Below are 23,268 nucleotides of genomic sequence, written 5' to 3' on the forward strand. Positions count from 1 at the left end.
AAAAGTTTACAACAAAGCAGTTGTTGCATCTCAATTCTAAACAGGTAGTATCTGCACAAACGTTTATATCAAATGAATTATTGCATCTCAATTCTTAATTACTATTCACATGTTTACAGACATAACGCTGCTAGAATAGATCAAATAGGTGATACAATTAAAAGGCAACGAACAAATATTTATAAAAATCCTATTAACAGCTAGGCAGACAATGTTGTCAAGTGCATAACTCTGAAGAAGAATGGCTTTCACAATGAAAGACCTAACTAAGATGAGCATGGTCCACCTCGTCTGGGATTTTAAATGTATCTGCCGTGCCAAACTTCCGGAATTCATCTGCTTTAGCTTCTTCGTCATCACTATCATCTTCCTCAACATCATTATGGTGTGGTGATGATGGATCATTCACACTTTTGGACTTGGAATCATGAGTGGCGAGCATGTTAACCTGGCCATGGAGAGAAATTTCCACCAAAACTGTATCATTGTCAACTGGGAGGGGTTGGTTCCAAGGTTCCCCATCAATCCTCATGAACGTATACTCTGCTGCACCTTTGTGAAACTCAAAGCGGATTCTGTGTGCCTAGTGCCAAGATAATTTGAAGCCATTTTAAATTTTAAAATCGAAAAAAATAATAGGTACAAAAACTCACAACTTTGAAATCAAATTTTAGAAAAATATTTCAAAAAGTTTGATTTAGAAAGAAGAATGTGGCCTGAATATCAAAATGTACAAATGCAAAAGTGTACCCACATACCTGAGCAAGGCGAGTTCCATTTCCATTTGGAGCAAGCAAAACAAGGCCATGTCAGGCATCTCTAAAACCAACCACCTCTATAAGGCCATCATCTACATATGGAGGTGTCAAATCTCTCTGTAATGTATTGAATCAAGATAGCATACTTAAGAGTTTTGGTTGTTGACAAAATAATTGCATAAAAATATTAAAGACTATTAGTTATTATTACTACCACTTGTACTTCAACTTAAAACTAATAGGGAAATTTTTTTTACAAAATAAATCATTTCAGAATTAGCTTAAGAAGCTTACATCACGCCGCTTCATCCTGTTTGGTGTACCCCATGGATTCAATCCACCAGAAAAGCTAGGCAAGTTAAGGCATACAATTGACCTGATGGTGTATATAAAATGAAAAGAGTGTTAATAAAACATCAGATCTTTATTCCAGAAGTAAACTGGAGCAGAAAGAACAGAAGATGGACATAATGGAAGTTGATTAAATGGCTTTTTAATCCCAAAAATATCCATACTCAATAAGGTGCCGATGTGACGAGACAGTAATCATCAACTAAACAAGAGAAACATCAATAAAAGCAAAAGTTCTGAAAAACGTGAATAGACATGATATAACAATAAAATTGGAAAGCTATCAAGCATAGTTAAGTGTGGCTTTGGATCTTTGGTAGTTTGAAAATCCAGGAGTTTACCCCCTAACCTGAATTTTTTTAGACATTCACTTTTGTAGATATATGCTAATGAGCCTGTAGCTCAATGGACATTGGCCCAAGTTTTAAGACTTGCATGCTGTTGACATCAGAGGTTCAATCCACCACTGCACTCTTTTTCCTCTTGCCTACTCAACTGTTTATACTTCCAATATAACAAAAGAAAAGGTCATATATGAGTATATAAAATGATATACCTGGAAGGAATATGCAGGTCTTCCCAACAACCATGTGTTTTCATGACTTTTACTTTTGCAAGATGTGCTATGTTGCTGCATTCAAAGATCAAATTACATTTACTTAACTGGTTAAGTAACAAATATATATTAAAAAAATGCTTAAGATGGACCTATGAAGGATTGATATTGTGAGTAGTTTTTGGGCATATGCATGTACAACTGACCAATCTAAACCAGCATTAAAAATTGATAAGAACTACAGATAACAAGCGACTAAAAGCCAAACCAAACCATCTGACTCAACTGAAAAACTGGTGAACCAGCCAGTTTGTCACTCCAAACAACTCAACTGGTGGAGCATATAATTGCTCACATATAAGGTCCATTTATGGATTGCTATTATTTATTTATTTAGTCTATATTGTTAACAAGTAACAACTTTAGGTTCTTGATGGTGACACTGTACAAAGTAGTTTCAAATTAACTAAAGATAACAAATTCATGGTTGGATGGAGAACTCATCATTCTGAAGACTCATAAGCCAAAATAATAAAATTAAATTCAAGATATCCTTATATTTAACTAGAGAACCAGTTGCAAGGAGTCAATTTAACTAATTTTCATAAACAGATTTCCAATGGGACTCATAGCATATATTACAAGCATGAACTTTCATGAATTTGCATGGCCCTCTAATATATACCTAGTTACATCAATTAGCTAATTAGGTTAGCTGGTTGAAGAAATAAGTCATGCTGCCTATAAATAGAAAGAGAGATTGAGAGGAGGAGTTATTCAAGTTGTGACTAGGGAGAGTCTTGGATCTCTCAATGTCACAGGAATTTGTGCATTCTTTCTGTTAATCAATAACAGTACTTTCTTGGTGTGTTAAATCTGAACCAGTTTCTATCATCCTCCTATATTAGATGGTTTTGCAAATTTACTGCAGCGGAAAAAAAAAAACCTAAAAATCATAAAAGGAATTCTTTGTCCAATCAATCTACACAGACTGACCTGGAAGGAGGAAGGAACAGAGGAGCAAAAAACCATCCTTGTGTGCATCCAAGCTTAGCATAAGTACTCTATCATGATTAAAATCAGAATAAAATCAATCACAAAAATAAGTAGATGAATTACATCTCCATGGGCTAAAAGATCAAAACTATATAGGCTTTCCAATCAAGAGTGAGAAAATCAAAATAGTATTGTTATCAACCTTCAATGTCTATGCAATGCTTTTATGTATTTACTATGATTACTACCAAACAAAAGCATACCAGATTGACCAACTGATTTTTGAATTTTTCAGGATTCATTTTACGTTCAGAATGAAATGCATATGAGACTTGAGCATCCATTCCTACAATATGTAGTCATGAGAACATTATAACAACAGTTGAAGTAGGATAGATTGATGAAATGAGGAAAAAAGAAGTCCTTGAATATATTCTATTTCCATGATCAAAATATTCTAAGAGATGCTAAGAATAATCAACACCAATGATGAAGGTAACCAATGAATTTCACTTAATCAGCATACTGACATTACATTATACAAATCATGTCTCCATCATTACAAGTTCATACTTTCAGCTTACATGATGTAAGTTTTCTTGCTAAAAATAATTTAAAATGGATTTTATATTGTCAAAATCTGATGACCCAAGGATGTGAAATAGACAAACTTAAATATTATAATGAAGTGTCAACTAAATCAACTAATCGGAACATGGAATTATAAAGTCAGCAAAGGTAAAGTTAATGTTTAAAAGAACCATGAAAGGTATTGTTACCCATGCTGAAGTAATTCCAAAATCCCCCACGAAAAGTATGGCAACCTTCCTGAGGAGCAATAAGAAACAACAACAGCCCCTGCAAGTTTTTAATATGTGAAATCCATTAGTTAAAAGCAAGTATAAAATATTAAATATTCAGATACATGGTACTTGCTTGAGGAAAACAGGGCTCATGCCGATAAAAGTTCGAAACAAATCATCCCAAAATCAGTACAATTTAGTTATAACTTATAAACCCTATATCATCTAGTCATACTTTAAAGAAGTTGTCACTTATCATAGCTACGCTGAATTCCAGTCAAATCATAAAATATAGCATATGAAACTCAAGGTATCTTTCGTGAAATTCCTTAAGTTCAGAAATATATCTTCTAGTCACCATGAACCAGATGCAGATAAGATTGCAAAATAGTGAATAGTATAATCTTACCACATTAAGTTCATCTGCCTCAGATATATGATGGAAGGCATGCAAAGAATGTGGTAACTCAAGAGGAGGAATTGGATCACATGGACCATGTTTTGGAGCTCTCATCCGCATAAGAATGTGCCAGCTGAGGGTTCAGGAGTGGAAAACAAACACCAAGTATCAGCAATCAACATTTGTAGAACAAATCAATAAAAAAATTAATATATATCTTGAACAAAGAGTATCCATTAAACAGTAAACATATATTTACTTTGAATTAAAGGGCACTAAGGACATGGGGAGTCAGTAAGGGACAAAACGAAATCTCAAAAGAAGAAAAAAGGACTAATACTAAACTAGAAAAACCACTACTATGCCCCATATGAGAACAAAATAATGAACAAAAAAGAGTGAATGAAATAATAATGTTAAATAACAGCTAGCTTGACAGTTTAAGATTAACAAGGCATGTAAACACATGACAGAAGAATCTCATATTGAAGTGATATCCTCAAAATGGAAATTAAATTAGTACAGTAGATCATAAGCTTTCAGTTTGGATATCCGAATAATCAATTAATTTTACATTTACTGGTATTGCAGCGATCCCAACTACAATGCCTTTAACCCACAAAAAATCAATTAGGATCACAATCATAACCAGGCAACATACAAATACAAATCTATTACATTCAATAATAAGCGAGGCTGAAGAATATCCTCAATAGTAGGAAGGAAATGGAACTATAGATTAATAACCAAACTATTCAAGTAGCAGAAAAACAGAATAATACTCAGTTGTAAGATGAAAGAATAGAACCAAAATTCATTACTTGTCTATTTTCATTTCCTTAGCTTTCATTACTTGATCTAGAACTGACTTGACCGCCTGTTCATCCGTCCCTGGGTTCTTCTTCCCCTGCAATAAAAAAGCAGCAGAAAAAATGAGTTCCATAGTTTTTTTAGTTAAAAAAAAATTCTGATAAATGTTTATCATCACAATCACAGCAACTACTGAACTGAAGAAAATTTCCTTCACTACTACTCAAAAGTGAAGGGCATAGTAGGAACCACAAATCTTCATATATATAGGGAAACATAAAAGCACTGCATGCTATTTTTATTTTATTTTTACTTCTAAAAAGTAAATGGTAGACATGCAAAAGTTCAGGAATAAACCAGCATAATATGCTTAATCTTAAAGATCATCCAATCAAACAAGGAGCAGGAATCAAAACAATTTAATTTTTTTTTTTTGGTGAAAAAACTAGCAAATCACTGCAGAGTCAGTATAACATTTTACATGCACTTCGAACTTTCATTAAAATTTAAAAGTACATAAAATAGAACTGTAATTTCGTACCCAACCAAATGCAAACGGTAGATTATTCCCTGTGCCCAACGGAACCGTGGCTATGGGTGGCGGATGAGATAACTTGAGATCACAAACAACTCCGGACACTTGGGTCCTTCGATATCGATGTTGCTACCTTCAACCACGGACTCCGACACGAGCACGTGGCCCATCCGAAAATCTTTAAATACTAAAATATTTTTATTTTTAAAATTTTATATTTAGATAAAAAAAATTATATAATTATGAGATTGAAAAAAAATAAATAAAAAAAGATATAATTGATGAAAAAAAATTGAAATTTCAAATTTTTAATGGTTTAAAATTCTATTTTAAAATTTTAAATTCTTAAAAAAATATCCAAACAATAAATTTTAGATCGTAAAAATTCAACTTCTTTCATAAATTATTTTTCTCACTAAAATTCTATATTCAAACATACTCTCAAGGAATTAGGTCGATGTCAGAAGTCATTGCCGCATTCAGCAAGCGCGTTTGCAACACGGAGATTCTAACAAGTGATTTCAATGCACATGCAATGCGTGGTGACGACGAGGAGCGTTACTGAAACTGTTGTCAAATTCAGCAGTGTTCATTCAATGACAACACAAAGTGATTGAGCATCGAGAGTGTTCAATGTGTGTGAAATTCTGTTGGTGAAACGTGATTACTTACCTGGATCTGAGTGGTGAGGTGACGCTGAGTCGGAGAAAACGGTGAGGGCGAGTTGACTCGGTGTGATAAGGAATCGGAAAGGAATGGTCCCTTGCCTTGGGATCAAAAAAGGAAAGTGAATGATGACGTGGGCGGACCCTGATTCTATGCAACCAGAATTTAACGATTTCACGCATTAAACTAATCATAATCGTTGATAAAGATCTGACGGAGTATATTTTATCTCGTAAATTAGATTTCAAATATGCATCCGAAAATGTAGCCATGTGATTTTTCTTTGACGGACAGACAATCAACCATGATTTCTTATTGGACTTCCTTTCTTCATTCTCACTTCTCAATTTCCCCCACTAAGCTGTTCATGGTTTATATTGATTTTTTTTAACAAACAAAAGTTATTTAAACTAAACATAAAATATTTTGATTAACTTCCTTTAAGACATTTCAAGGAAATTCAAAAGGTGGGTTACCTTCGTTAAATGTTAAATGTGAATAGAAAAAAGTAATTAGATGGAGAGATTTTTTTAAGATAGTCAGATAATTTTTTTAATAAAAATTAATTATTAGTAAAATTGATATACTAATAACATATATAATAATAAAATAAAAAGATGAATTGTTTCTTCTCAACTAGGTTTTTTTTTTAAAAAAATAATATTAAAATCTGATATGAAGAGTTTTACAACAATTTATACATATACTTTTTAGCAAGTGATATTTTCCAACATTGCCTTCCCCTACATACTCCATTCTGGCTTTAACATGGTTACGTTTTGATGAGTATTTCTGAAAATAGTAGTGGTTATTTTGGGGCATAGTAGTGGTTTTTCTAGTTTAGTAGTAGTCCAGTTTTCGCCAACAAGGTTCGCTCTACTCTTGTATTGAGTCGTGAACAAGTTCAGGAACTCAAGAAATGGGTCTCGATCTCTTGAATGTGCCAGCTACGATGATTCTGAGGCGTTACACATATCAACCTTCGTGGTGGCATGTTCCTTGGTTTGGTTTTGTATGATAAAATCAGAAGAAAGCAAAGTCAAAAATTGTGTTGCACAAGACAGTGATGACGATGAACTGTGCTACTTGGTGTTTCTAGCAGATTGTCGTGATAGTACTCCTGAACTTTCATTTCCTTCAAGGTACTTTGGGAATTGTGGAAATGATCAAGAGGAGTGAGGCCGTGAGAGAAAATGGGATCGTTGAGGTGGCAAAATTAAAGCTGTTGAAAGGAGGATTAGAGATTTTAAGAGTGATGCTTTGACAAAAACTGAGACGTTGATGTCAGAATATAGAGTTATGGAAACCAGGTAAATCTGTAGTACCAGACTGATTTTGGATAAGGAGTAAGCCTAAGAAATCTGATGCAGTGCATATTGATGGATCAGGGATATATAATTTCTCTTTCTAATTGTAGAGACAAAGAAGGTGGAATTGATGTTGGATTGGCACTTGACAAGAGTCGAATGAATAGTTTCACCAAGATCTTAGAAGAACAACTTAATATTATGGCTTGTGAAGAATGAAGCATTGACCTATGCCATAGTGCTTTTCGGATTCTAGCTACAATGGTTTTTTTTCCTCCATCCATGGTCCCAATTTTTGGACAGTTGATTGCCGGATTTCCCTGTTTTTAGTATTTAACATTACATTACATATGTATTAAACATTACTTACAATATCCACCACAGCATTTTGCAATAAATCCAGAGGTTCACTTGTATATAGTAACTTGTCCTAATCTGTGCTCCAAGTAAAAAACACGAGTCATTGTCGAGAAAATCAAAGGCAAAGATGGCGGCTTGAGCACAGATGAGTCATCATTGTTGGTTCCACAATCTTCTTAGAAATTATATTGTTCTTCACATAGGAGGAACGAGGGAGAGTTGTTTAGTTCTGTTCTTTTTGGTAATGAAGCAAAAATATTATTACTTTTCAAGAGGATCATGCTGCAACTTGAACATAACAATTAACAGCCTGCGGAATAAGTTGTCGTCTTTAGTTTGAACCACACCCTAAATTATAGAAAAATTATTAGCATCCACATATTTTTTTCTAATATCTTATTTTTATTTCATTTTTCTTTTCTTTTTTCCGCACGCCACTTAACATAAGCTTGTAATTCATCACTTTCTTTCTTTATTTATTTTCTCTCTTTTTCCATTATCATGCATGACTATACTTTATGAATAAATCAATGAATATTAATATTTGCATCATAATGGTCTAAAAGTTGTTGGTACCATTGAATTACAACTCATTTTTTTTCAACTTTTCTACCCCTTTATTTTTTTTATTCTTTCGGGTAAACATTCCGCAGTTCTATGCTCCTGTATTTTCGGATAGATTCGTGGGTTTGGACCCCTTAAATTAGGGTCTACTTAACATTTATATAAACTTAAAAGGTGAATTTTACAATCAATCTTTTAATGATCAAATAATTTATTAAAATCATTACTACAACTTAAACAAAACAGTGTAATTTTAAACAAAACAGACAAATTAAAATGTAAAATTATTTATTAAATTATTGTAATTAACCTAATTTAATATTTTTTTAGTTTATAAAAATACTAAAAATAAGGACAAAAAAGTAAAGTTTTTTTAATTATATGAACCAAATAAACATATAAACCATGTTTTAATTTTCTTAAATTCAAGGGCTAATCTCACAGTACCATATACATACTAATTAATTTTATTAAAAAAAATTAATACGATAAATTAATTTAATATCTTTTAGATAAAAAAAACATTTTTTTCAAATTTTAATTAACTTCTCCAGTTTTAACTAATATATAAGTTTTAAAGTTAAAATTATTGGGCATTTTTTAAGTTAAGATCTTACAAATAGCATTTTTTTATAACAAAAATCGTGTTAGTGTATAATTATGATGTGTCGGTTCTTACAAGATAAAAAGGATGTGAAATGACTCACGTACGAAGTTTAGGACAAAAAGGATGTGTGGGTAAAGATGTGAGCTTAAAAAATCTGATCTTTTACTGAAGAGAAAGTTAAGATCTCCAAGCATGGGGATTGGGGTCTATTACAAAATCTGCATATTTATTAAAATTCTCACTCACTAACAGTGGTAAGGGGAGAAGAAACAGAACATGATGAAGGGAGAGGAAAGAGAAATGTGAGAAAAAGAAAAAAAGAAGGAAACTCGAAGGGGTGTGCTCAATTTTTTTATTTTTGCTTTCTACCATCATTTGTCAGGGTTGACAAGTGAGAGTGTATTTGTTTTTAACGCTGCTAGTCACACACAGCATTTTCAACATTTACTGCACTTCTGAGACAAATTTTACCGTTTGCTATATTTGTAGGATGTTATTTTTTAATTAAATTATTGTTAAATTTATAGAAGAAGAATACTATTTAATTTTTCTTGGGCACATTACGATCACAATAATGATAAAATTAAAATTTTCTTACTTAATGATCTATATTTTGTATTTTATTATTTATATATATTATGTATTTTTCGTTGGTTTAATTTTAAGTTATAAATAAAAATTTTAATTATCAAAATATTTATTTTTTAATATTCATTGTTTAATAAATAAAATATTTATAATTAATTATGTAAATTTGATTTAAAAATAATTAATAAAATATATTAAGTGGATTCATTCTATGATCCACACAAATGATTCAAGATTTTAAGTTCAGATCTATTATTAGAATAAAAGATAAATGAAAATGTTAATATATATATGTGTGTGTAATATTATAAGATATGATTTAAGATGCATAGTTAGTATGCTCTTAGAATTAGAATGGGAATCACGAGCATAAAGAAAAAGATAAATGGATGATTGGATTCGAAATGAAAAAGATAAATGGATGATTGGATTCGAAATTTTATTCAACACTTAAAAGCGAGTTAAGAAAGAAAAATATAAATAGGTAGACAATGTAATACAAAGAAAAAAAGAAATATAAAAAGTAAAAAATATTAATAAAATATATGATATATTAAAGTATTTATATGTATTATTTTGTAATATTATTCATTCCCACCGATAATTAAAGAGATGGAATCTAACAATATATTGATGATGCCACGAGAAGTGTGAGGTGCTTAAATAAATAAATAATCTTCCGAATTCCCATTTGCAGGTAAATCATCTTTGTCCCAACACCGCAACAAGGTTTTGTTTCAGAGCCACAGTGCCACCAACATGGCTCAAGTGAAGATCTTAGAGCAAAGTGAAGTTGGTCCACCACCATGCTCACTTCCCTCAACCACCCTTCCCCTCACTTTCTTCGATATTCCATGGTTCTACTGCCACCCCATCCAACGCATCTTCTTCTATGACTTTCCCCACCCCACACACCACTTTCTCCAAACAGCACTTCCCATTCTCAAACACTCTCTTTCCCTAACCCTCCAACACTTCTTCCCCTTCTCCTCCAATCTCATCGTTCCTCCACAGCAACCCCATCTCTCTCACATACGCTACCTTGATGGAGACTCTCTCTCCTTCACCGTTGCAGAGTCCACCGCAGACTTCACCCTCCTCACATCAGATTCACCACAAGACGTTCCAAATTGGCACCCTCTTGTTCCCGCGTTTCCTACCCCACGTGTTGACCAAGATGGCGCACGTGTGTTCCCTCTTATGGCCATTCAGGTTACAATTTTCCCAAAGTCTGGCTTCACCATATGTCTCACCTTCAACCACCTTGCCAGCGACGGCAAGTCACTTCACCATTTCATCAAGTTCTGGGCCTCTCTTTGCAAAGCAAAAGGAAACATGGCTTCCCTTCAAACCTCTTTGTCTCTTCCTTCTCATGAGAGGGACAAAGTTAAAGATCCAAAGGGGCTTAAGCTCATTTACTTTCAAGAACTTGAACATCCTGAGTCCAGAAACATGGAGTTTGCGGGGCTCGTGAGAGAAGTCTCCTCTAACAAGGTTCGCTTCACAGTTGCATTGAGTCGTGAACAAGTTGAGAAATTTAAGAAATGGGTCTCTCTTAAATGCGCCAGCTACACTTCTGATGAGACATTGCACATATCAACCTTTGTGGTGACATGCTCCTTAATTTGGGTTTGCATGATTAGGTTAGAGGAGAGCAAAGGCAATTATGTTGCACAAGATTATGCTGAATTCTGCCACTTGGTGTTTCTTGCAGATTGTCGTGGTCGTCCTGAGTTTTCATTACCTTCAACGTACTTTGGGAATTGTCTAACCACTTGTTTTGTGGCTATGAAGAGGAGTGAGATAGTGGGAGAAAATGGGATCATTGGGGTGGCAAAGGCTATTGAAAGGCAAATTAGAGATTTGAAGAGTGATGCTTTGAGAAATGCTGAAAGGTTGATGTCATATTATAGAGAGTTAGGGAAACCAGGAAAATCTGTGTTGGTAGTTGCGGGGTCACCAAAATTGGGTGTGTATCATACTGATTTTGGATGGGGTAAGCCTAAGAAATCTGAAGCAGCGCATATTGAATCGTCAGGATCAATTTCTCTTTCTGATTGTAGAGATGAAAACGGAGGAATTGAGGTTGGATTGGCACTTGAAAGGATTCAGACGAATAATTTTTTCAACATCTTAGAAGAGCAACTCAATAATATTAATAAATTCTAAGGGAATCGTTCACGTTCTTACACAACCGGTATTTTCACGTTTTTTTCTTCTTTTCTTTGTTTGGTGGGTCAGTAGTTTTTTTCGGTGTTCTTATAAATATTTCATTTTTAGAGTGATGTGCTTGTAGTTCTTAATAAGCACGGAGACTAAGTGGAGGGAGTGACGCCTCTGCTACTTTTGGCACTGGCTTTGCTTTTATTGTGGTTGTTGTACATGTAATTTTTGCGTTGTTATCCTTACTAAGTTGCTGCAATGGTGTTTTTCACTTTGGGCGTATGATCTGTCATGAGAATATGGAGGGAAACCGTAACAACAATTGAATCCTTTTGGGTTCAATTGAATCCTTTTTGGTTCAATTGACTAACATAGGTTTGGTTCACTGACTTTCCAAACTCCTCATTATACGGATGTTTCATGTATTTTGGTTCATTTTGCACAGGACCTTGCAAGATGCAAGGTAAATTAGCATTAGCCTAAGGCTCCAAAAATAAAAAAAATTTTAGGTCCCTAAATTTTTTTTTCATTTTCTCTCGAATTTCTCGTTGTGAGTTAGTTTCACTCTTTTTATTCTGCTATGGTGGAAGGAGGAACTGCGAAGAAGTGTTTTGGTTCAGTCTGGGAGTGAAGAGGAGGAGATGCTAATTAAACTTTTGATTTCCACTGTGTGGCTTTTTGGCTCTACGCGCTGAGGACTTAGGGTTTAAAGCACGCTCCAATGAGGTTTTGATTAGGGGTTTAAGTGTGGGACCCGCCACTACTTTCATTTAAGTGGATGAAGAAACGGTTCAATTTGGAGAATTATATGCTACTAATAAGCAGTTAATTACCATGAAACGACGACGCGCGTGGGTTTTGTGGGACCCGCACGGGGTTAGGGTCCGTTTGTGATGATGAAAAGTGACGGCTCTGATCTGTGTGACGCTGGGGTGCGTGGGGATTTGATGTGTTTGATTTTGAATTTTGCCACAGCAGACATGGGCTGAGAGAATCTCTGCTTGGATTGGAATATAATAATATAATTAAGATGATGTGGACTTAAATAAAGAAATATTATTATGTGTGTCAAATTAAATGAGTTCATTAGAAAATTAAATAAAATGATATAGACATAAATAAAAAAATATTATTGTTGATCTGTTAAAAAATAATGAAAATCATATTAGGTTAACATAGTATAATAAGGTTATTGTTTCAATGAGGGTCACACATAATTTTTCTTGTTGAGAAAATTACAAAGGTTCCATTGAAAAATAAAAAGATGGACACAAATTTTTTGTGGTATTAGTGTGAAACATTAAACAAAAATTCTATTATAAAAAAAATGTGTAGCAATTTTAACATCAACACCGTATAAAGTTGTTTATTTTAATTAGGATATTCCTCGGCAAAAAATATACGCTAATTTTTTAAGGTATTAAAATTTATTTAAGAGGTTGAGTTCTTTCAATAAATATTTTTCATATGTCAAAGTTAAGAATTAAATTCATGATCACATTTAAAAATTGAGGGTTAAGGGTTAAGGGACAAAATAGATTAAATTTTTTTATTCAAGTACTACAAAAATTGTAGATGAATGGCTGACATGCATGTAGTCCAAGAAAGAAAGGCAGGAGATCTTGATTCATATGCATGCTAGCTACCATAGTTGACAGGTTTTAGAGGAAACTATAAAACGGTTAGTTATTAATTATTGATCAACAGTTATTAATTATTTAGCAACACATGTTGATCCAAGTAAGAATGAGTTTGGTATTGTTTCGACCTAAAATCTCTCATGCATAACAACGTTTTTTTTTATTTAATAATTTCACGATCATTTAATACATGTCTTGTCCTCAAGCTTTTTCTTCGTTGGTCAATGACAATTTTTTCTTGTTTGAAAAACTCATTTGTCATTGCATGTTACACATCTTATAAAGAAAGTGCCAATGGAACAACTCACATAATTGCAATGGATTACATATAAATAAAAATTATAACAAGTATTAATAGTTTTTGCATAATAATATGGGGAAAAAGCAGAGTAAAGCAATCTGTACTTGAAGTAAACGTTGCCATTCAATTACGCCCAAACAAAATTGCATAAATGTAAACAAGGGTCATCAACAACTTCGTCTGCTTTTGAAAGACGATGGGGCTAACGTGTTGAAGCTTTCTTTCACACCTTGCAGAAGAAAATCATCTCTCATATAGTTTTTATGGTTCACTAGCTAATTCTTTGTAGTAGAGTTTGTGATTATAAAGCAAAGAGAAGAGGCGTAATCATGACTCAGGAGTAAGGACAAAGGTGCACTTTTTGTGCTCTTAATAGCGTGAAAGCAGGAGCTTTCAAAATTCAAAACATTTTGCGTGGGCGGTAGAAGGACCAGAAAGATAAGAAGAAAAATATATGAATACTTTCTCAAACCAACAAGGGAAAGCACATGGAACTTAGTTTATTCATTAGAGAATAGAAATTAAAACATTCTAAATCATATTAAGACGTGTGCTTTGAAAAAAAAAAAAAAAACTAAGTCTAGTTACAGTATTAACCACAAGAATACAAAAAGTAGAATTCAAAGAGAGATCAGCGAGAAATCATTGAGTGTGGAAAAAAAAATCATAAATAAAACAGAAGCCTACACTTTTAAACGGGTCCGATACCAACTAAATTGGATCGACTTGGGCTTAATTTCAAATTGCAATTCAAAATCCAAAATAAAGCGATGTTGCTAGGTGCTAGGTGCATCCAGCCGTTGCACTCAACATTTTTTGTTAATATCCAAAATGCTCCTGACTTGTTATTCTTTTTTAAGTTACTTTTTTTGGCTGAGTGATGATCCGTAAGTAGATTTTTCACATATGGATCAACTTGATCCGTATGAATTATACGGATGAAGTTGATCCGTAAGTATGAAGTTCATCCGTATAAACTATACGGATGAAGTTCATCTGTATTGGTTTTTTTTTTAATTCCTTAAATTTTAATTTTTTTTAATTATTAATATGTTAAATTACTCATTTGCGCATTAAATTTTTTTTACTATTACAAAATTTAATATATATTAAATTTTGTAATAGAAAATATTTTTTATTTATAAAAAAATATACGAATTAAATAATTTGTATGAGTTATATCAAAATTAATTGTAATAAAATTTATTATTTAAATTTACATGCATATTAAATATAGATTAAAAATTTTAGTGTTATGTATAACAACATTATTTATTTTATAATATAATTGGTTTATTAGTTTAGTTGGTTAAACATTGTGCTAACAACCTAAAAGTCACATGTATCAGGGGTATTTTTGTTAATTCATGTAATATGCTTGGTGCACCTAACAACATCCAAAATAAAGTGATGTAATTCTACCGTATTTGGTGCGTCATGAATCACAAGGTATCTCAAAACATAGTGGCCCAGTTTCCTTTCAAGTCCAAAAAAAAAAACACTTTACATCAAGACATGTCAAAAAACAGTGCAGACTATATTCTGTATTCAAATGCCACGCTGGCAGCTGGTCTTGTAGAGTCCAATAATTTTATGGATTTAATTTAATTTCTATACACTCTTTGAGTCCAAAAATACTTACATTATTAATAAGAAATTATAATAGTATGATTTTTAGAGTAAAATTCAATTGATTTATCATATATATTAACTTGTGATACATTATTATATATTTGTATATAAAAAACTTTTGTATACTCACAATGCATAGGATATTTACTCTATTTTTACTATTTAAACTTCAAATAATTGACATGGTATAACATTTTATATAAATATTTTATTGCTTATTTATTTTTTAACGTTTGCTATAAATTAAGACATTTTAAAATAGGCTTTCTAAATTAAAAGGGGTAACAAAAAGTGTCCTATTGTCTTCACACACAAAAAAAAGTGTCCTATTTTGATTGCATAAAAAGCATTTCAACAAAGTCCTTGTTTCTTGAGAAAAATGCGCGTGTAAATTCACCAATCTCATGCACTTTAAAGTCACTATCTCATTGCAAGTTGCAACTGAGGGATATGTGGTTCCATTTTTGCTTCTTTTTCTTATTGTCAAAATAAAAGTTTGCTTTTAGGACTTGGGGAGAACGCACACACAAAAGGATAAGTCAATAAACAGATTAACTCTCTCACAGTATTATGAATGATGTGTCCCTTCTTTTCTAGAAAATTAATCCACACAAGGGATAACTGATTTTGCTTCAAAGCGATAATAATAGTTTCATGCATGACACGATTTTTGCGTCCGCTTTTGTGGAAGATGCTTTCCGTGTTTGAAATCTCTCCAACAGAAAATTTAGAGGAAATTAATTAGTACTTGTAAAGCTTTTTAATTTCAACCCTGTAAAGATGGAGTTTCTGTATAGTGCGTAAGGAACAAATCCACCTTTATGTCTCATCAAAATATGAAAGTAATAACTCAATTTGTATGAGAAGTAGAAGATACCGTATACAATGTAATATGGGTTGTAAATACGGAGTTATGGGCACAAATGTGCCGTAACAAATGTCTATCATATCTAAAAGGAGTTGAATTAATGCGGGCAAGGTAGAGTTCGTTTCCCACGGAAGCAAATTTTTTGTGGATCTCTTTTACAGATGTGGGCACGTAAGGACAAAGACACTTTTTTTATCGCCGAAGAACGTCAAAAAGATCGACATTCAAATGATATCTCCACAGTGTTTTGGCATGGTGAATGGTGATAAACTTGGCTAGTTATAGCGATTCCATTGTTCAAACACTTTGTGGAAGAAAGAATAGAAGTGATAAGCCGAAAGATGATCAATAGTGGTCCCGTGAATAGATTGATTAAAACACGATGGAATTCATGTGTGCTTTAGTTAGTTTGTCCAATTATAGTAACTAACATGCTTTTTAATTCAAAAAGTATTTTAAAAATAAACAAAATGGAAATAGAATAATTTTGGACAAAATATATGAACTAAAATATATATCTTGTTTAAAGACTGAGTTTTGGAACAAGGGAAATAGTTTGTTTGAATGTTTATTATGTTGAATACTACTATGTTTAAAGACTACGTTTTTTGTTTGGTAATCTTTATTTTTTTTTTAATTTTTCAATAGGTGCCTTTGACATTTATTAGCAATACCCTTTTGATTGATAAGAGGTCAATAGATATTTATTTTTGGGGAAGTTCTTTAAATTAATTGTCTCAAGAGTAGATAAGTGAAGGTGTATTTATTGTTGATCTAACCTTTTTTTTAAAAGGCAAAAGTATTGTATTATTGTATTATGTATATTAAGTAGATCTTTACAAGGTGTACGACCACATTAATACATTCACAAAAAGAGTTAGCCTATCCACTATACATAGGAATTGCTTAAGGGTCTCAAAACAAGTCTCCTATCAGATTTTAACTTTCTGAATTAAAGCAAGATAAGGGGTTAGTACACCAAGAAGAGAAAGAGATCACGGATTTAGTTCTTCCCTTATATAAGAATCACTGCCAAGAGATGATCTTGATATCTTCCAATAGCTTGAGCCCATCAAAATGTTGTTCTCAAAAAACTATGGCATTCCAAATGTTCCATAGGCACCAGCAGGTGACATGCCATATAAGATGCTTCCATCTTTTGAATTTTCTTCCTCTGATAAGAAAGTCAAAATGAACATAAAGCTGATTAATCTTCCGAGGAAGCACGATGTCTAGCTACAACCAATCATCTGAACACTCCATATATACCAGATTTATGCGGACTTGGGACCTGATTGGAATAAGCGCTTTATATTAACTGAGTTAAAACATCAGCGTTAGCTGCCTTGTGTTTCTATATATTAACAAGCTTGTAGTTAATTGGTATTCGCTCAAAGACTGTTTGTCCGATTCCTTTAATTTTCTATCAAGTGCTTTCAGCTCTTTTATATATAACTTATTCAAAAAAGAAAAAGAAAATTTGGCGTTTATTTTATGGATTATTTGTTTATTCTTAAAAATATGAGATTGGAAAAATTTGTTTTCATGTTTATTATAAGATAATAAAATAATTAATATAATATATATTACATTTAAAAAAAAAATCTGAGAATAACATTCTCACATGTTATATTTTTAGAAAAAAAAATTAACAATTAAAGAAATAATTCATGAAACAAATGCTCTCTGTGTACTTGCATTTAAATCCTTTGAATAAAGTATAATTGGAATAATTTAAAAATCAATAGTTGAGACTTTAACAGCTTTAAAATTCTCAATATATGGATTCTCAAGTCATTTCTCTACACTACTTGAAAATATTTATTTTAAGCAAACATTATTATTTTTTAAAAATAAAATAAGATATGTATTAAAAATAAATAGCCTTAAAGGATATATTTCCGATTGATTTATGATTTCATAGTAGAAATTAAATATTCTAAGGCCATTTTTATCGTTGAAACTATAGTACAAAATTTACTTACAAATTCAACGAGTAACTTTCCTCTCTCTCCCCCTCCTTTTAGATAAGAAGACGTGTTAAAATAATTATAAAATCATGTTAATCCTACATTTAATTTAAAATATAAATTAAAAAAATCTTGATAGCTACACATTTTTAATATATTCCCAAAAGAATCAAGTTTCATATTATTTGATACTATGGTCGCTCTTACTTTAACTTAATGATGTTTCGTAAATTATCCAAACTCTTTTTAAGCAATTAATAGCCCGCTACTAAACTTTTAAGTTCATTATTGAGTTCACTCTTTTATAAGAAAAAAGTAATCAGCCTGTTAAGCTGTATTCTGTATGTTTTAATTTGTTTCAAGTTCATTATAACCCCATATATGAGCCAAGGAAATTTTGTAGTTCCTAATTAAGACGGTACATTTTTTTTTCTAATTAACGTTTAGAGAGCGTAATCAACTATACTCCACCACACAAAAAATGTGACTATAGAAAGCATTCAAAAGAAAGACACTGATAAAAATTACAAAGACTTGGCGTCATCATATATCAGAAATATTGACAACTGCAAAGCAAAAATGAACGAAAGATTTAAAGAAATAACCAACCCGACTGCAAAATTCTGCATGACCCACATATTTAAATAACAAGAATAATGGTACATAAATGCAAACTAAACAGCAGAGTGCAAATTAAACGCAATCACACCGACACATATATTTACAAGAAATCACTAATGTCAAGACTCTCTGGAATTTCTAACTTGAATATATCGCTGCAATAGGTGTCCCTCTCTTCCTCCGTGCTGCTATTCACATACGTGGATGATGAATTCAATGGGGTTGGGGTCGACAAAGGTGTAACTGATTCATAGCCAATGTTTTGGTTTACACAGTTTAAGTAATGTTCCAATTCATGGTCCAGAAGCAAATCAACTTGGTTAATTTGTTGAGCATTCAGCTGGTAATTATTATTCTCCCCAAGATGGGAAAGAATTGAATTCTCGGGGGAACTTGATGATAAGCCATTGTTCACGTGAGTTGGTGTCTGAAACGGATCATTTGGAGCAGCAACTTGGTTTTGTACTAGACAATTCCCAGCACTATTGAATTGTTGTTGTACTTGTGAAACTAAGTTTGATGGGTTCTCATTATTCTTTAGAGATAAAAGTGTGGCAGTGGCAGCGAGCTTCAAAAACTCTGGGTTCATCAACGCTTGGGCACCCAATAGGCCTTGCAGATTCAGAATCGATGGATTAACGTTGCCAATTGCTGACCTTAGAATCGAGGAGATGTCAAGAAGATCGAGGCGTGGAGCGTGTGTAACTGGGTCTATTCCCGTTCGAAGCAACCTCTTCCTAACGTGCGTGTTCCAATAGTTCTTTATTTCGTTGTCGGTTCTCCCCGGCAACCTAGCTGCTATAGCCGACCACCTAAATTTGAACACATAAATATTAAACAACATAACACATAAGCATAAAATTATTTTAAAAAAAAGTTTATTTTTTTTAGGAGATTAAGGAAAATCAAACAGTGGAGATATAAAGTGAATTTGATGATTAAAAGAGAAAAGAAAAATGAAAGATTATGGGTTCAATCTTTTCTATTAATAAAATTATTATTCTATCCAGTAAGATTTGCCCCCGATAAAAAAATAAATCAAACACGTACTTGTTTCCCAAGACACTGTGAAGCTGAATGATGGCCTCCTCTTCTTCAAATGAGAACCTTCCTCTCTTGATATCGGGTCTAAGGTAATTAGTCCATCTAAGGCGACAACTCTTGCCACATCTTTGTAGACCTGTCATTCATTAATATATGTTAATATTCAATAATTAGTGGACACATAAAACTTATAATAAGAATTAGAAGTAGAATAATGAAAATGGGGTAGATCGGTACCGGCATTCTTGGGGATGGTTCTCCAATTTCCAGGTCCATGAGTTTGAATGTAGTTGGTGAGCAAGAGATCCTCCTCGGAAGTCCATGGACCTTTTTTGAGGCCATTCTTGTCACAACAAGGTGCTCTTCCCATTTTGAAATTGAAGCAGATGAATAGTAAAAAGTATAATAGAGTGAATGAATGGTTTCTAAAAGTGCAGCCGCAAAGTGCACTCAAACACGAAAGAGAAGAATTAGAAAGAGGGTTGTGCTGAATGAAACTGAAACTCAAGGAAAGTAAACGTTTGTTGGGTCTAATGCAAAGCGAGGACGACCCCTGGCTTTATAGCAAAAGGAAGTGGGGATGTTCGCTTGAAGTCAAAAGGATTTGGTGCCGTCCTTCTGCTATGTATTATATTTATCAACAGATGTATACACCTGTACGTATAATTATACACATTTAATAGGTATGCATACAACATACTGCTTAAAAATTAGGACAGATATATGATATCTTGTTATTATTATATAAATTAAGCTAGCTAGTGAGGTTTATGTAGGGTCAAGAAGAGACAGTGATCAAGTGAAATTTTGTTAAACTTTAAGGAGCAGGAGAGTATAGTTTCCTTTTAAAAATATATGCCATGCAATACACACTCATTAGATAAAATTTCAAGAATGATATTTTTTTTCATAACCATTTTTGTGAGAATAATATATACTACCTAGAGTAATTATTTTCACTTACCAATTATTATGTTACACGATTATTTTGCATTGATTAATTATTTTATATTTTTATTACTTTATTACAAAAATTTAGATCTCTCAATTGTAAATTCAATGTTAAATGTTAAAATTTGAAGCATCATATGAAGTTAATAAATATAAAGACTATGCATATATAAGCATAAACAGGTGCAATGATGTTTTAAATTACCTAATAATTTCAAATTTAAATCCAAGCTACATATATATAATTATTTAAAGGAAAAATTTTATTACCTATAATAATTTTTTTACAAATCTCGAACACATGCAATACCTTATTTTAAAAGATGTGAACTCATCTTTACTTGTACCAAATTAATATTAGTAACTAAAAACACATTTATAAGCAATTTTATAAATATTTTTAATTTCATGTAAATATAAAAGAAACATAAAATTTGCTAATCCTATATTATATGTGAATCTAAACATAACTAATAACTAAAACAACTTGTGTTATTGGAGTCATAATTTTTTTTAAAAAAAATAAGTGTGCATGATTTATTACTATCTTTGTTTCTCAATTATATTTTCACTCTGTCTTGGTAGTTATTTCAACCATTATAATAATTTTAAAATATAAAATCACTTAAGAATTAATATATTTTTTATAGACAAGATGATTTTTATTATAAATTAAAATAACTCATACCATAATATATGACAGATACCTATTAGAATCAACTTAATGGTGAAGAGTTTGCATAATATACATTGATTATAAGATCTAAATGCAGTGTAACTTTTATACAAAATAAAAAATAGATATGATCTCACTACATACCAACAATACTTAATATTTTTTTTACAAATAATTAAAAAATTACACAATTTATGAAATATTTTTTAAATCTATTTCACATGTTTCTTTATTTATGCAGTAATATTTTATTTAATTTTCATAATCTAAAGTATTGAAATATAAAAATATTGATTTTAATTCCATTTTTTTGTCAATAGGCGTATTTTTAAATAGAATTACATTAGTTTAATGATTTTTTGTTGTGTTGTTATAAGTACAAAATATCTATTATTTTTTTAATGATTATTCTTTGGTGGAAAAACTGATTGTTTATTTTTAATAAATTTTTTTCCTAGATATTTTTTAATCCCCCATAGTGGAATCTGGAATCTTGTTTAAGAATTCCAAGCTTAGTTTTGCTTGAACTATGTAATGTTTGTATTTAATTTTTTAAGTACAAAATATTGGAATAATTTTTAAGACAAGAATCTAAATTTTATTTTATGAAAGAAATTAATCTTAATATTTTTAAATGGTTAATTTAAAATATTAAAATATAAAATTAAGCTTTTATCATTATTTTTTGTATGTTATTAAACATTGCAGTTTATTTTAGTAAAAATTCTTTGCCAAGCTAAAATAGTTATCAAAAGTTAAAAAGAAAATGAACAAATTGAGTAACAAGGTGTTTGATTTTCTAAATTCTAACTGCACCAAGTGATTTAAAACGAAATATAAAAAAATGTCTTTGACATAGAGAATTATAAGTTTTAATTTTGTGCTATCTTACATTTTAATTCTTATTTTTTTGGTGAACCAAGTAATTTTAATTCTTATTAGAAGTTTCAAATAATTGCTTTTGAGCAGTCATGAATAAATTTAGGTTAATTAGTTATTGATTTATTTTGCACTGAAGACAAATGTCTCCTTCCAAAGCTCTTATTACCTGTGAATGTGAACTTTCAATGATTTGTAGCTTTCAAACAGAACTTTCACATGGAGAATAGCATATTCTAAGAACACATGCACCTATGTAGGTTTACAAGGTGAAAGAAGACGATGCCGATGAATCAGCTGGAATTGCAAGTACGGCCACGTCTACTCCCTTTAGTAAACCTCTGACAATTATCACTAACAATTTTTTTAAAATTAATTAATATAAAAAGCTATAAGAGATAAAAAAAAGAAGAAAATAAATTATTATTAATTTTATCATTTTACCTTTCTCATTTTTATATAGTATTGTTGATAAAAAATCATTCAACATTTTTAAAATATATGAAAATATGTAGAGGGGAATTATAATTTACAGAAGCTTAAATATTTATCATTTATTTTTATCATAATAACGTATAATTTATAAAAATTTATAATATTTTTTCCAGCAAAAATATTAAAATTTATTTTTTACTCCCACAAAAAGTATTCTATATGATTGTATATATCGACCACTTCGTATACTTCTTAATTTTTTTGCAAAGCATGCCACTGCGTGTACTGCATACATATTTTCGTAGATTGGGGCACTCACAAGTCACACCCATATATTAATCATAACACGTAACATTAGGTTGAAGGAAAATGATTCGTTTACACGCCACTTTTTTGTGTGTGTGTGTGTGTGATTTTTACTAATTAAGTTAAAAAAATATAGAGTTTCTGTTGAATAACTAAAGCATGTCTGCGGTTGTTTATAGAAGGAGGGGTTTATACAAAAGACACATAGGGGAGAGGTGACTTTTTCTTTTTCATTGTAAAACTGTATGTTGGGATAAGGGTGAGAAAATAAACATTGAATTTGAGTTTGACCTTATTAGCTTTAGGTGTATTATGGGGAATGATCGGGCGGTAAGGTTGTTCAGTTTCCTTATCAACAATTGGAGAAATTTTGTTCTACTCTTTCGTCATATTACTTTACTTGGCTGTCTCCTTTCGTTCTGGCCTTCTGTGACTCTGACTGTCAATTTTGGATAAGAATATTGTAAGATAAGTTTACGTT

General features: G+C 31.5%; 2 protein-coding genes and 2 pseudogenes across 3 annotated transcripts; 2 read left to right on the forward strand and 2 right to left on the reverse strand.

Annotated features, from left to right (window-relative positions):
- Window positions 1-20: 20 nt before the first annotated feature.
- On the reverse strand, window positions 21-5,739 carry DGK1 (diacylglycerol kinase; annotated as a pseudogene). The gene is made up of 10 exons (NR_163944.1): window positions 5,649-5,739; window positions 5,216-5,396; window positions 4,686-4,771; window positions 3,874-3,997; window positions 3,441-3,519; window positions 2,662-2,729; window positions 1,666-1,740; window positions 1,053-1,134; window positions 759-875; window positions 21-583 (listed from the first exon to the last, which is right to left on the reverse strand). The product of NR_163944.1 is annotated as a diacylglycerol kinase (transcript).
- Window positions 5,740-6,003: 264 nt separating this feature from the next.
- Window positions 6,004-8,210, forward strand: LOC106795650 (anthocyanin 5-aromatic acyltransferase-like; annotated as a pseudogene).
- A 1,728-nt stretch (window positions 8,211-9,938) lies between these two features.
- Window positions 9,939-11,719, forward strand: LOC100797294 (coumaroyl-CoA:anthocyanidin 3-O-glucoside-6''-O-coumaroyltransferase 1). The gene has a single exon (XM_003543316.5). It carries the CDS (start codon window positions 10,061-10,063, stop codon window positions 11,468-11,470), a length of 1,410 nt encoding a protein of 469 aa, XP_003543364.1. The 5' UTR covers window positions 9,939-10,060; the 3' UTR covers window positions 11,471-11,719.
- Window positions 11,720-18,491: 6,772 nt separating this feature from the next.
- On the reverse strand, window positions 18,492-20,053 carry LOC102668351 (transcription factor MYB41). The gene is made up of 3 exons (XM_006595390.3): window positions 19,778-20,053; window positions 19,547-19,676; window positions 18,492-19,308 (listed from the first exon to the last, which is right to left on the reverse strand). Exons 1-3 carry the CDS (start codon window positions 19,908-19,910, stop codon window positions 18,597-18,599), a joined length of 975 nt encoding a protein of 324 aa, XP_006595453.1. The 5' UTR covers window positions 19,911-20,053; the 3' UTR covers window positions 18,492-18,596.
- Window positions 20,054-23,268: the final 3,215 nt, after the last annotated feature.

This window comes from Glycine max, chromosome 13, assembly GCF_000004515.6.
Source record: "Glycine max cultivar Williams 82 chromosome 13, Glycine_max_v4.0, whole genome shotgun sequence".
NCBI lineage: Eukaryota > Viridiplantae > Streptophyta > Magnoliopsida > Fabales > Fabaceae > Glycine > Glycine max.

Bases quoted from the DNA above. Each gene is read 5' to 3' on its own strand.
- LOC100797294 (XM_003543316.5), top strand. From the start codon at position 10,061: ATGGCTCAAGTGAAGATCTTAGAGCAAAGTGAAGTTGGTCCACCACCA.
- LOC102668351 (XM_006595390.3), bottom strand. From the start codon at position 19,910: ATGGGAAGAGCACCTTGTTGTGACAAGAATGGCCTCAAAAAAGGTCCA. The intron at 19,677-19,777 runs GTACCGATCTAC...AATGAATGACAG, and splicing joins AACCATCCCCAAGAATGCCG to GTCTACAAAGATGTGGCAAG. The intron at 19,309-19,546 runs GTACGTGTTTGA...GTTCAAATTTAG, and splicing joins CACAGTGTCTTGGGAAACAA to GTGGTCGGCTATAGCAGCTA.